The sequence below is a fragment of the Trematomus bernacchii genome, unplaced genomic scaffold, assembly GCF_902827165.1.
Source record: "Trematomus bernacchii unplaced genomic scaffold, fTreBer1.1, whole genome shotgun sequence".
Classification (NCBI taxonomy): Eukaryota; Metazoa; Chordata; class Actinopteri; order Perciformes; family Nototheniidae; genus Trematomus; species Trematomus bernacchii.
Window position 1 is genome coordinate 8,179,101 of NW_022987705.1, and position 13,907 is coordinate 8,193,007.

The following is a 13,907-nucleotide window of genomic DNA, read 5'->3' on the forward strand; positions in this document are numbered from 1 at the left end:
CTAAATGTCATCGCTGCCAATATGAATATAAGCACTGTATACACTAAACTGCCAAGTCCAACTATGTAAAAACAACCTGTTATATTACAAATTCCATATTTCTACACCCTTTGTACTTTGCACACACTGTCTTCACATTTTGTGTGTATATGGTTTTATATCAATATCTACATTATTTTTCCCTTTATGGCTACTCCATTTATGTTTACCTCATTCAGCTGTGGTTTTTGTCCTTGTTTTTATCAGATGTTTTAATTTCTGTTCAACTTGAAGGCAATACAAGATGGAGTCAAGTTCCTTTATGTGCACACATTTTTTCATTAAATATTGTAAGTTGTACAACCATTGGAATAGCAGTTATATGGTGTACTATCTCAAATGAACAAAACCCAAAGACATAAGAAGCTCAGATGTTTATTATTTTCATACAATAACTTGGATATTAGTGACAAAACAGGGATAACAGGTATTGGACAGATAATACAAATCCAAAACAATCATAGAGATTATTTTCTGAAATATTCTGAGAAGTATTCATGGGACAAGTGGGAAGACACACATAGTACTGCAAGATAAGAGCATATCATTTAAAAATATTTTAGTACACTGTTATGATATCTTGTCATCAGCAGAAGTGGGCCTAAACATACTGTGCTGACATGTTATCAGGGTTAGTTCATTTATTTCCCACCAAGGAGAGTTACACACATTTTCCATCAGAGTTACAGCCTGCAGAGTTCATTGTAGTTTGGTCGAAGTAAGTTTATACCTACTAGAAAACAGGAGCAATTTTCCAGGCTTTCATTTGTTTGCTCATAGTCTGCAGTTGTTTTCAAGAGTCTGACTGACTACACATGTGTTATATTGTAAATGTCCCTTTGGTCCACATTTTAATATTATTGTCTGCAGTTCTTACGTATTTTTTTCCAGATCTTCCACTTTAATCTTTGCCTTTTCTTTCAGTTCAGTCCTCAGGTCTGCAACTTCTTTCGCACTAGATGGACAGATACAGTTAAAGAGATGAGCATTACAACCAACATTAGCAGTCATTTTTGTATTCATTATCTTGGCCTGTTTGAGTGCTTACCTGAGGGGAATGAGAATGATTCCACATGTCAGGTTGAGCTGCTGAAGGATTGAGGAAAGACTTGGTGTGGCAAACTGGAGAGAAACACAGATGAGACAAAGTATAATTCGGTTGAAATGCACTTGAGCCGGGGCCACTTTCTTGCTTGCATACACGTGTTCATGTACAAACCTTTGGAGGTTGAATACAGGCACTAGGCGTGTTACTGTATATATGGTTGATGGCTTTCTGTAAGACCACAGCCTGCTGAGTGAGCCTCTTCAGGTAGTCCGAGCTTTCCTTCGTGCTGTCATGGTTCTCTCCAACCTTTAGATGTGCAACAGTCTCTCAGTTAAAATCAAGAGCATACAAAATAAATATGACAACACCAAACATTGTATTTTAAAGTTTTAAAGCACACCTGGCTCCTATATATTAAATAAGCCTCTTTTTCGTGTTGCAGAGATGATCGAAAATCTCCTTTACTCTCGAACACAGTGGCAAGAAGATGATGACTGCACAGAAGATACACAGGGAGAGGCAATAAGGGAATTACACACGTTTGCTAAAAACTGAATTGCAATCTATGTTTGCTGTCTTTCTGTCTGCTTCTGAATATACCAGTGTAAGAATATAATGAACATGACGGCTGTCTTACCTTTGTGCATGCTTCAGGGACATGGCACCGTGGTATTTTGAGGTTAAATTTAAGGCATTCTGTAGGAACTTGAATGAAAGCTCATGCTCCATCAGTCCATGAAGTACTAGACCCAGCATACTCTAATGTAGTGAAGCACAAAAAGGACATTAACAGACATTAAAAGAAGCACTGCCAAATCTTTTGGACAGGTTGCTGCAATTCCAGGATATCAAGACCCTGCAGGTTTGTGTTGTTGCGATGCTTTGAGTTTGAGTTATCTTATCTACCTGAAGTTCTATTCTGTAAAAATGATTTCCACATTCTGCGTGGGGTCCTGATCCAACACTTTAATCATTTCAAGTCTCTCCCATAGGTACTTTAGATCTTTTTCTTTGATATACTTTTTGTTCAGTTGATCTGTATTTTTTTGTACCTCTTCAATAGCAGTGTACCTTGGGAGAGAGAGAGCTTGGGGTAAAAGGGTTAAGAGGCCTACCTGATTGAAAACTACATATACTCTTAATATTTGTTTGAGTTTGTAAGTTTATCATCAGTGCGAGAAAACAATCTTTATTTGTTCATACCTAATTTCTTGCAAATTCACATATTAGGATTTCAGTAGGTGTTGTTAAAACTACCTATCCAACAAAACCCTTAGATTCACCCCAAAGCACTGGCTTTTTAAACCACCTTATAATAGATAACATCCAAATAGATTTTGTCAGCAACATTTTGCATGTGAGGTCACACTTACATCCAGCATGGAGACCTGTGGATGGTCTTCTCCGCACATGAGCAGGGTGAGGTACCGAGCACGATACAGCAGCTGCAGGGAGATCGAAAGCTGGCCTCCAGCAAAGCAGTACAGGGCCAGAAAAATCTAAATACCAGATAGGTAAAAGTGAAAAGTTACTTTAATACAGTAAAGTTAGAAACCAACAACTTATGGTCCAGCAATATGTTTGTGTATAAACGTACATTTTAAGAAACTCACATAGTCTTGTATGGTCTGAGGATGGTCTATACCTTGTATTCTCTCACTAGTAATAGCAACCTTTTCCTGGTGGCTGAGGGCCTGTGAGACATTTAAGGTAAACATTACTTTCAGAAAGGCTCCGAAATATGTGTTGGTAAAACCCCAAAAATATGTCACTAGTCTAGGTGAAAGGTAATGGTATAAATGAACTGCAACGCATATTTACATCTGCATATTCCCCCAGGATGTAGCAGATTCGTCCCAGGAGACGCAGGCACATGCACACGTCCTCATGCAGGACCCCACATACGCTGCTGAACAGAGTCAGGGCCTGGCTGATCAATTCACAGCCCTCGTTGAGAAGCCCTAAGAACAAACGTAAAATACTGATGAGCCTTGAATGTACAATAAATGTGTATGAGGAAGTTACTTTTTAAGTAGTTACTAAGTTTAATTTAAATATTCTTTCCTAATTCCTAAATGAGAAGTTGTTGTCCTAAACATAACTTTTAAAATACAAAAAAACTCCAAATTAACTCAGTCTTCTAAAGGGTTACATAGCTTAAATGTATTGTTAACTTTACTTCTTAAATAATCATCATGAACAATGTGATAATACTGCTACTCATGCAAGGCCACCATGCTGCCCTTAATATAAACATATACATGCTGTTTATGATGTAAATATTGTGTCTGTGTCTCTTACCCTGCTGTACTGCTACATGTGCTTGTTGCACAAGCCTTGTGGCGTCCGATGCTGTAGGTTTGATATGTTTGACTACAGGGAACATGTTAACAACATCTTCCTCACCAAACACCGGCTTGTGTCGCGCCTCAAACACATACTCCCTCAGCTGCACCTAGATGCAGAGAAGGGGGAAACATCTGCATTTGAAGCTGCTCTAGATATCTTTGCATTGTGGCTGCCCAAAGGTAATGCTTGAGCTATATAACTTTTAAGGGCTTGTTTGATTTCTGCAACCACAGATTATTGGCCCTCAGATTATCAGCCATCAGTGTAAATCCTTTGCCTCAAGCATACACAATTAGCAGATGTTTTTTTCTGTGAACTACAAGATAGAGGTGTGGCAAAACAAGAACTACTTCTCATCTTAGCTTCTGGAAGAAGTGAATATAGTGGTGGGGGTTTCATTTTTGCAGAAGATTCAACCACTACCACCATTGAACTTTCACTCTCTGATACTTATTTCTCAACGATTGAAGTTGCAGATTAGATTTTCATTTAAACAAAAGGTGTGATTTTGGCAAAACGCATTGCCTAATACATCTTTGAAATTGACAGAATTCATATTGTATTTTGTAGAGAAGAATGATAAATGTCTGACCTGGATTCCTGTCTTGATGGCCATTTCTCTCAGTAGGGAGATCCTCTGAAGGCCGTGTTTTTCTATGACATCATCCATACTTTCACTGGACACAGAGAAGATGGATGTAAAGTCATGTTGCACGTATTCACCCACAGACACACACATGCACAATAACACACACCTGTCTAATGAGTGGTGGTAATAATCTCCAGCCTCGGTCCTGATCCGGCCCCACAGCTCGCTGGGGGTCAGTCTGGCCCAAACGCTTTCTTTCAACATGGCAACTCGACTCCCGTGGCTCCTCCTCCGCCGGCTCCTGCGGCGAGAGAGCAGCTCATCTGAGCAGGAGTCGGGGAAGCTGGAGGAGGAGCTCAGGAGGCAGTTTAGGAAGTGACTGACAGCAGCGGAGAAAGTAGCAGGTTCTACATCCTGGGAGAAAATGAGATATGTTGGTATTATAAAACGTGTGCTGGATTGTAAAATGTAATATTTCACTTGTTTACATTATTTGAGCACTTCACCTGTAGATAGGTCCTGAAGATGTGTTTTGCACTTCTGATGATGACTTCACTGATAGAAATTCTCTGTGAGGAAACATTTAACTAGTTATGTGATGAGAAAGATTTCAGCATCCCAAGTTCCTTCATACTTTATTTTTCTTAGTTTTTTTTCATTATTCTATAAAACATATCATGCTTTTATTTTATAATACTAAGAAACACATTCATGTGATAACTCTTTGTCGTTATCGTTGGATAACAATCTGATTTCAACTTAGGTATCTTTCTGTAGCTTAATTTCCTCGTCTTTCAAAATGTTCTATTGGTGTCACTCAGGTGTGTAAAAGGTCAGGATAGTGCCGTCAGGCCAGATTTATAAAGACATCACCCAATTCTTTACCTGGGAAGGAATGAGTAGGAATTGATGTAGTGGAAATCTTAAGAGTTTCACCTGGATGTGGCTGAGTCTCCCTCTTTCCTCCCCCCTGTCCAGCTCCCTCAGCAGGGTGCCCAGGTAGCGCACGTTCACCCCCCGCTGGTGCAGCACGGAGGTCAGGGTCGCTCCATCCATCGGCACTGCTGTGTGGTCTAAACAGTCCTTCAGCTAACACACACACACACACACACACACACACACACACACACACACACACACACACACACACACACACACACACACACACACACACACACACACACACACACACACACACACACACACACACACACACACACCAGCAGTAGTAATTAAATGTTATAGATATATGCACATGATTGACAATCTTTGCTCCACTCACCACTGCTGGAATCTGATTGGACAGTAGAAAAGCAGCGGCGTCCCATAACAACCGTCTCTGCCTCTGCACCTCCTGAACACACTCAGGGGAGAAACGAACACCTGCAGCAAAGACACACAGTTGAATATGAGTGTTTTAAAGTTTAAACGTTATATATACAGTATATGTCCCTATGTATGCAGCACAATTGTGTTCAATACCTGGGGAGCAAACATCAGGGTTGAAGCGGATGTCGAAGCAGGAGTCACTCACTGATCCGACAGCCTCACAAGCTTTCATAATCCCAGTCCTTGTCTGGTGTTCTACAAAAATAAAATATGATTAATCGACACAAAATCAAACAATCCTCACCACTTTCCCTAGCCTCAATTAGTCAAATGTGAATATTTGTACATTTCGAAAGTCTATCAGTGCAAAGTAACTACACTTGGTGGGGTAAAAGTAAAAAGGAGAAGACAAATAATACACTCAGGTAAAACACAACTTTAAAAAAGTATTTACTATTAGCGCAGTCATTTATTATACAATTCTACCACTGGGATTTAAGGCCAATTAAGTCTTTAAATGGGTTAGAACCAAACTGAGTATTTTAACCTGTCAAACTCTTTCTGCTGATGTAAATCATGCATTGCAATAAAAAATCTCCAGGACAATTACAACTGATGAGATTGTTTTCCCAAACGTATTACTGTACAGTACATCATTTTGTACCTTTCCTCCCTATTTCTCAGCCTGATTTGGCTTTAGATTTCTTCTGGTCTATTAAAGGTTTGTCACATTTCACTTCATTTATCTGCACTTATTCACCCATCTCAGCACTGGCTCTGCTTGTATCTCCAGTTCTCGGCTCACAGACCGACTCTTCACTCTGCCCCGAGGCTTTATCTTCCTCTTCCCGCTGAACGAGGCCCTGGGACACCATCTTGAGATAAAGTTCATACCTGCAACATAAAGCACAAGATATGAGGGTAGATAGATTACTGGTTTAAGACTAACATGTTGGGCTCTCTGCAAATTATTTAACATCCTCCTCACCTGTGCTGGACGAAGGCATCTATCAGCTCTGGTCTCAGGCTGGCCAGGCTGTGATGATGCCTCCGAGGATAACCAAAGCTCTGACACTCCTCGGGCACCTCTCCCCTCTCCTCTGTCTGTGATAACTGGAAGTTAAGGTCAGGGGGAAAGGTCCGGAGAAGGTCCAAGATGTAGGGTCTTCCATCATTACCCAGAATGCCTTTGGTCTCGATGCCAGAACATAGCTCCACGGGGCTGTTGTTGTGGTCGAGCACCTGGTGACGCTGGATTCTCAGAGGTTTACTGGTTTTATCTAGAAGCTCCAGAAACCTGGTGAAATGTTTATAAATTGAAGGTTGCCCGTTTGAACATTTACTTAAACATGCTTTTAATACCTTCAAAATGTATAGTGTTTTCTGAGTGTGTTACCTGGGGTGTGTAAAAACAGTTTTCCCGTAGTCATTGGAGCCATAGACTACACTCTCCTGCTCCTGGTTTTTCTCCAGTATCCCAGGTACGATGGACTGAGCGATAACACGGATGCCACGATAATCCACCACAGCTGTTCCCAGTGTGTGAAGCCCCTCTATGTCTACAGATGCATAAGCCTGGAGCAGAGCAACATACATATTTAATTTGATAGTAGAACATGAGGGGAATGTAATAACAAATATTGAAAATAGAGGAAGGAAATGTGTCCATGCAACTGATTTTTTAAATCCACATAATACAATCCTTACAGGGCTATTGAAAGTGTCTCTTCTGCATCTAATATACTTTAAAACGTGAAAGAAGGTACAGTTAATGCATCCCAAACATCTCACAGCTCATGCAGGTGGTAACAATGTACCTGTGCCCCCCTCAGGTCACAGACGGCAGCAGCATGAGCAGCAGTGTTGCCCCCTAGTGGGAGGTAGTGCTCGGATATGTCGAACCCGAGGCTGAAGAACAAGTTGTTCCAGATGAACATCTGCATATGAGGCACCTCCCCGGGGTTTAATGGCATGACATTACCGTCGATAACGGCTACAGCTCCCCGTGTTGCAGCGGCCACAAAATCACTGTTCGCCTGGATGGAGGGATTCAAATCTTGGTTAACTCAGTTGCTCTCCCTTGATTTTAAAACACAATCTGATCCTGGAGTTGTAACAGGAAGGAGTACTCAGGGATGATGTATAACATATTTTGCTATTCTACTGTTTCCCTATTTACTCAGAGAATAAATCAGGAAAAATAGGGAGAAATATGCATTTTTGATTTTGGGGTGAAGTGTCCCTTTAAAATAATCTGTGGTGTCACCTTGAATAAGCTCCTCTCTCTCTGCAGGCGCTCTTGAAGAGAGTTCCTGGGGAGTTCCCTGCATCTCTGCAGCTCCTCATTCCAGTCTCGACTCTGCGATGATAACACACAACACATCAGCTTCAACATCACTATCAGTTAGCCTCAGATGCATCATAAAACCTTTGTTTTTATATACAAGTAAACAAATGCATCTTCCATAGGTTTTGTACTTTTCTGCAGTGTTACATTTCTCTGCATTTCTAAATGTTGCCATTTTTCTTCTATTTTATGTTTGCAACCTGCCCAGCTGTGTTCTCGTCCTGGCCCATGTGACTGGTGTGAGTCTCCTCTGCTCTGACACAGTCCAGGGTGTGATCTCCATAACGGGCGATCCAGGTGAACACCTGGAAAGGTGCTGCAATCCGCTCATAAGGGTGTTGCTGGACTCTGGTTAACAGAAAGTAACAGAAAAATGTCAAGAGTTACCCAGCCTCATTTCAACTCTGACATAACTTTATTTCAATCACAATATTGTTTTCATTTGAGCCTGATTACAAACAGTTAGCTCACCTCTTCTTCTGCAGGGCACTGAAGGTTTTCCTGAAAGCAGGGCTTACTTGACTCAGCAGCTCGACTAGAGAGTGGCAAAGGATTTTGGGAACTGCAGGTTTAGGGTTGAAGTTGAAGGCAGTTGACCTAAAGGAGTCAAAGCTCAAGTTTAATCCAGGTAGGTTTATTCTGTCACTATTGTATCTAACTACTTCGGCCCAGGATGTTATGTTTTCGTCTTTTGTCTTTCATGTTATAGCAGATGTACAAGAAAAGGTTTTCAAGTGATTACAATTCAGCCTTTGAGGGAAAGTGATGTTTTCATGTCATGGTTATTTATTCAGTATTTTGCAAGATTAGACACACTTTTTGTTACCCATGACTGTATCTACTAAATATTTTTGAGCCAACCCTATCAAAAGATTGTACTCAGGGTAAGTGAAAAAACTTTGACCTAAGGAAGTCAGGGGATCCCAAATGTTTTGCACACCATGAATATCTATATCAAATGTCATTGTTATCCATCTAACAGTTCTTGAGACAGTTGTTAGTGGTGGACTGGCCTACCAACACTGCCATCGACAGCTATCATGGCTAAAACGTTTCCAATTTAATAGCTCAGCAAATGTAAAATATTTGAACATTTAACACTCACTGGTTGAGGTAGAAACCACGTGTAGATGATGTAATGTTGAGTTCTTTGTCTTCCATAGTCACGACATTGAGGTACATCAAGTCCCCATGCATCTTCCTGTTTCCTGGAGGAGGGTTCCAGCTGCTCATGGTCAGAACCCGCAGGCACTGTAACGGCTGTAAAGATACTTTCCTATAGTCCCACTGATGCTTTAACTGAACACACAATCAATTACACATCTGATCTCTCACCTTCCAGTCATCTCTGAGCGGCTGCAGTGGGGTAAGTGGTCGTTCCTTACATCCAGGGAGGAGGTATTCTGGAGGGCTGCAGTCAACAGACTCCTTTTCAGAAGCTCGCCTGGTCCCCACACTGTCACTGTCTGAAGGGGTGAGCATGGAGGTGAAAAAGGTTGAATGATTAGTGACAGGAATGCTGAGACAATACCTGAAGCAAGGAGGTTATAAGAGAGGCATAGTACCCTTGCCTCTGGTGTAAAGAGTGAGGTAAGAGAGTGAGCTGCAGTTGACTCCGTTGTATGCATCTGCAGGGTCGAGGCTCTTCAGAAGATCACGAACATGTCTGAGATGAAGACGAGCGTCACGCACAGTGTAAGAATCTGCAACAAGATCAGAAAATATGCTTATATCGTTTTTAGTACAATTGGAAGATGATAAAACATGTTTTTGTTACTGTTGTACTAATGATACCACCATAAATCAGCACATAAAAACAATTCAGGAGGAAAAAGTGGAGTGAAAAGTGACTCAAATAAAGAAAGAATGATGATTTCATTCAAATCTGTGATAATGTGCAATTCAAAAACCTTCAGTGGCATGCAATCCAATATGGTGAGCATCATTTCTTCATTTCACAGATGATTTTACAGATAGTCATTTCTAATGTATCTATTTCATTAGGCTATGTTATTCCATATCTCACAGCCATGTAAAATTAACAGTACACATTATTTGCAAAAGGTGTTTTCACAAAATGCTGCTGGAAGTGAATGGAACATTTATAGTGATGTAAAGTGTAGATTGAGATAGTTGCTGGTGAAGTTTATAAAAGAAAAAGAAACTGTGGTTTTGCTGTGACGTTTCACAAATGATGTTTTAAACCTTCATGGATGATGTTGGAACGGTCTGATGGTCTGAGCCTGTGCAGATGAGACATAAAGAGAGAGCATCGGCCTGACACCTGTAAAGACGTTAATCACAGTTTTTGCAAGAGGTTCTACGTTGGACTAAAAAGGGCCTCTAGGTGAGGTGTTCGGTCAGCTGTAGACAATGTTGCATTTTGAAATGAACAACAAACTTGTTACCATAAAAACACAATAAAAGAAGAAAAATAATTTCAAAGATGAGGCAGTTACCCTCCACCACCTTGAACAGCGCTCCGTCCTGGATCCCCTGTATGGAGCGTAGCTCGGATTGGCTGTCGAGCGCGGTGCCTCCCAGCTGGAGGGAGAAGCTTGTGAGGTGGCAGGTGACCTCGTGCTCCATCAGCACCTGATGCAGCTCCGCCACAACCATCTGGCCTGACACCTGAGGAGAGTTGGATTTGAGTGATTCAGAAAGACATGAGGATAAATTGAAGTATCTTTGAGAAAATAACGGTGAGGTAAACAGGAACCTGGAGCTCAAAGCTTTCTGAAGCAGGAGGTTGAATCCTGACGGTAAAGTCTGGCTCCTGGAGATCAACTACATCACTGATGCTGACTTTTCTTTTATCAGCATCAGACTGCTGTTGACCATCATCCTCATGGCTTTCTTCAGTCTGACATGGAGGTGCTGCAACAGCAGATACAACAACAAAAGGTGTGAAGATGAAAACTGGTTGCTTATTTGGTAGTTCACTTTTCACAGAGTTGAACTGAAAAGGGAAAATGGAAAATGAACTATTATTACTTGTATTCCTAAAATGTAAATGACCTTATTGAAATGCAAAAGATTGAATAAAAACAGCAAATTAAAACATATATACCCAAATATATAGTTTCTATCCCTTTTTAAAATGTCCATTCAAAAATATTAATTTCTCTTTTTAAAATTCAAATGTATGATCTACTTAAATATTCTGAATTCTGAATATGAGTAAAACAATCCTTCTTATAGTGATTATCCGCTGAACAAGATGCAAGTATAGCAGCCTCAGAGACATGTTTGAGTATCACAGTTGTCAAAAACATTCTAGCAAAGAGAAACACAGTCAAATAAAATCACGCACCTTTGACATGTGGTGCTGCCAGAAACAGCCGGTCAACTAAAAACAAGGTTTGCTTTATCTCAGTCTCTTCCTCCTCCACCTGTGGCAGAGCTGTCTCGTTGTCACCCTCCTCTTCCCTCTTTTCTGGGTCCTGACATTGAATATGATCTGCATTTAAATCAGACTGATCTGTGTGGTTTGTGTCTGTTGGGAAAACATTACTGTCCTTTGCATCATCATTATGATACAACATCACAGTGGCCTGGTCCATCTGTTCATCATCCTGATTGCTCTGTTGTGTCGGCTCTACACAACACTCAGCAGGGTCAACAATGTCCACAAGTTCAACACTTTTGATGCTGCGTTTTGTTGTCTGAAGGTCTTTCTGTGACTCAATGTTGTCATCCATACAGTTGTTGTGTTCAGTCACTAAAGTGTGATTTGGTTCGATATTTTGTTCTGTGTCACTAACATTCTCCTGTGTCGGCTCTGTCAGGGCAAAGTTTGAAATGTCCTGAAGAGCAGCAGCATCCTTTTGCAACAATACATTTTCTTCATCAGCGCTTAGCTGCTCTATTTGCTTGGTGTTTTGTTCAGTTTGAAATGTATGTTTTGTTAAAGTGGAAGTCAGTTCCTCATGGATGATAGTCTCTTTCAGTTCTTCCTGTTCACCTTTCATGCCTATATCACTGAAAGGCATGTTGTCTTCCTCTGTCATGTCAGACCAGGTTCCAAAATCCATCCTTCTCTCTTGTTTCTCTGATGCCATTATAGTAAAAATATTGGAGTGTCTCCCTTGTGATGTTTGTGCCTCCAAGAGCACATCCACCTGTTTTAATATTTCATGTTCCACGACCTTCCCCCTTGTTATTTCTCTCTCCACAGTCTCAGCATTACACACAAGTATTTCAGTTAGTGCCTGAACCTCCTCCTGTGACTCAGTCTGGGTCTGCACCCCCATACCGATATGTGTCTCCACTTCGGTCTGTGTCTCAACCTCAGAAAACTCCCTGTTTCTCCACCTGTTTCTCCACTCTTGTGCTTCATCTCCTGGCTCAAGCGTCCTCACTCCCTCCTCCTCCTCAGACACCAGCAGACACACCATCGGCTCCACCAGAGTCACATCCCCTCCCAGGTTGCTGCTTAGGATGATGTCAGGAAACAGGAAGTGCTCTGGTTCTAGAGCTGGGTTTGTGATGCCGGTGGAGATAATGGATAACAGATCGTCCTCCAAGTCCTCTGGCAGGCTCTGAGATTCACATTCACTGTCGTCGCTGGAAAGCAGAGGGGATCTCTCCGCCTCACCTTGGGCCGCCGCATCCTTAAACTTGAAGTAGTTTGATAGTGTTTGACAGCACTGGATTATGTTTCCCATGATGCTTATCTGCATCGAACAGCAATTGTGAAGGTGGCTTGAATGACAAAAGACGACAGTGTTAAAGTTGGTTCAGTAACAACAAGCTTTTAAGGAAACTCTAATAACATGTACAGTATATCAATAACTCACCCCTGTTGTTCTTATAAGTCTCCAAGATAAACAAATACAAAAGGACTTAAATGATGAAGAAAAACCTTGCTATTTTAGTAAGATTTTGAACAGGAAGTGCTCCTAGACTAGCGCAAGGCTTTTAATGTAGAAGTATTTAAAGTAGTAAAGGTTTTCTGCAAAAAATGCGTTTGGGAAGTAGTTAACAAACAACTGAATAAATGAGACTTTGCTTTTCACAAAACTAAACAAAAAGTTAGTTTTGAGTAATTTATATAGAAATGGTCATTTTGTGGGTGAAGTTAATTTACTTGTTAAACCTTAAATCCATGTGTAATCTTGAATCAAGCTGCGAAGTATTAACTGCAAAAGGCTCTGCCACTGTCACATGTGTGTGGCATGTGTGAATGTGAGCAGCTAAGAGCCTTACAACAGCTGATGACAGGAGTGTTATAAAGTGCAGCAGTGTCAACTTACAGAGGAAAGAATTGGACAAGCTCAGGGGTGAAATCTCATCAGATGAACTCTGGAATGTTGTCGATACATGGCAATCCTGGGGAAAAGATGAAGGGGAGCAATGAACAAGATTTTAGAGTAAAAAAGGGTTGGAAATACTATTGTTTGGCTTTATAATAACTCATAACAGCAGGCTATTAGATGTATGCAACAGACACACTTTTTATATCCTGAATGTTTTTATGAAAGCATTCCACCTTATTTAAGCTCATGAGATGCAGCAGAAATAAAATGGATGCATCTCAAACAACAGAAGGATATTTGTGACATAATATTAAGAAATCTGTGGGCCTACCTGCCAGTGCAGAGAGAGGGAGAGACAGCCAGCCTGTCATTTTCTGTCCATCCTGAAACAAAAGAGCTGAGTCTCAGAGTATCTCCTCTCCAGCGGGAGGCTCCCCTGTCCTTGCTGCAAAACCCGTCACACAAAATGTGTGTTAGTGCATGTGTGTGTGTCTGCCCTTCATGTGTGGAGAGGAAGCTGTGAGAGAGCATGTAGGCCCTCCTTTCACACACACACATGCACATCCACACACTTAGTTATTACCTGACAAATCCAGAAGAGGGCAGCTTCTCTGCCTGTTCATGATGTAACTTCCTGTATTCAGACTGGTCCATGCTCTCTCTATCAACCTTGAAAGTGAGCAGAGCAGGAGGTGTATTATAAAGAGCAGCAGCAGGATTTCTGGCGCCTCTTTTATATTTTGGAGACTACACAAGGCATGATGACAGTCCTGAAACAAACAAGCCTTCAGTATTTTGTTTGTTGTTATTTATTTCTCTTCACACTTTGAGCTTTCTGAATGGAGCTCTGCCGTTGCCATGGCAGCGCTGCAGAGAGACATTAACATTCTGAGCACGGTCTCCAAGACAACTGTGGGAACATTCTAGAATGGGACGTTTGCTAGGAGA

The 13,907-nt window shown here is 41.2% G+C and overlaps 1 protein-coding gene across 1 annotated transcript; it reads right to left on the bottom strand.

Annotated features, from left to right (window-relative positions):
- Positions 1-394: 394 nt before the first annotated feature.
- Positions 395-13,405, bottom strand: LOC117490274 (clustered mitochondria protein homolog). The gene is made up of 30 exons (XM_034139942.1): positions 13,291-13,405; positions 12,957-13,032; positions 11,015-12,405; positions 10,421-10,578; positions 10,161-10,332; positions 9,267-9,404; positions 9,037-9,167; positions 8,807-8,961; positions 8,173-8,298; positions 7,902-8,049; positions 7,621-7,713; positions 7,172-7,390; positions 6,751-6,929; positions 6,343-6,651; positions 6,115-6,248; positions 5,508-5,609; positions 5,308-5,408; positions 4,962-5,114; positions 4,532-4,594; positions 4,192-4,439; positions 4,029-4,113; positions 3,389-3,542; positions 2,909-3,048; positions 2,701-2,781; positions 2,461-2,586; positions 1,725-1,846; positions 1,488-1,581; positions 1,259-1,393; positions 1,088-1,161; positions 395-994 (listed from the first exon to the last, which is right to left on the bottom strand). The coding sequence occupies exons 3-30, from the start codon at positions 12,381-12,383 to the stop codon at positions 913-915; spliced, it is 5,091 nt and encodes a 1,696-aa protein (XP_033995833.1). The 5' UTR covers positions 12,384-12,405; positions 12,957-13,032; positions 13,291-13,405; the 3' UTR covers positions 395-912.
- Positions 13,406-13,907: the final 502 nt, after the last annotated feature.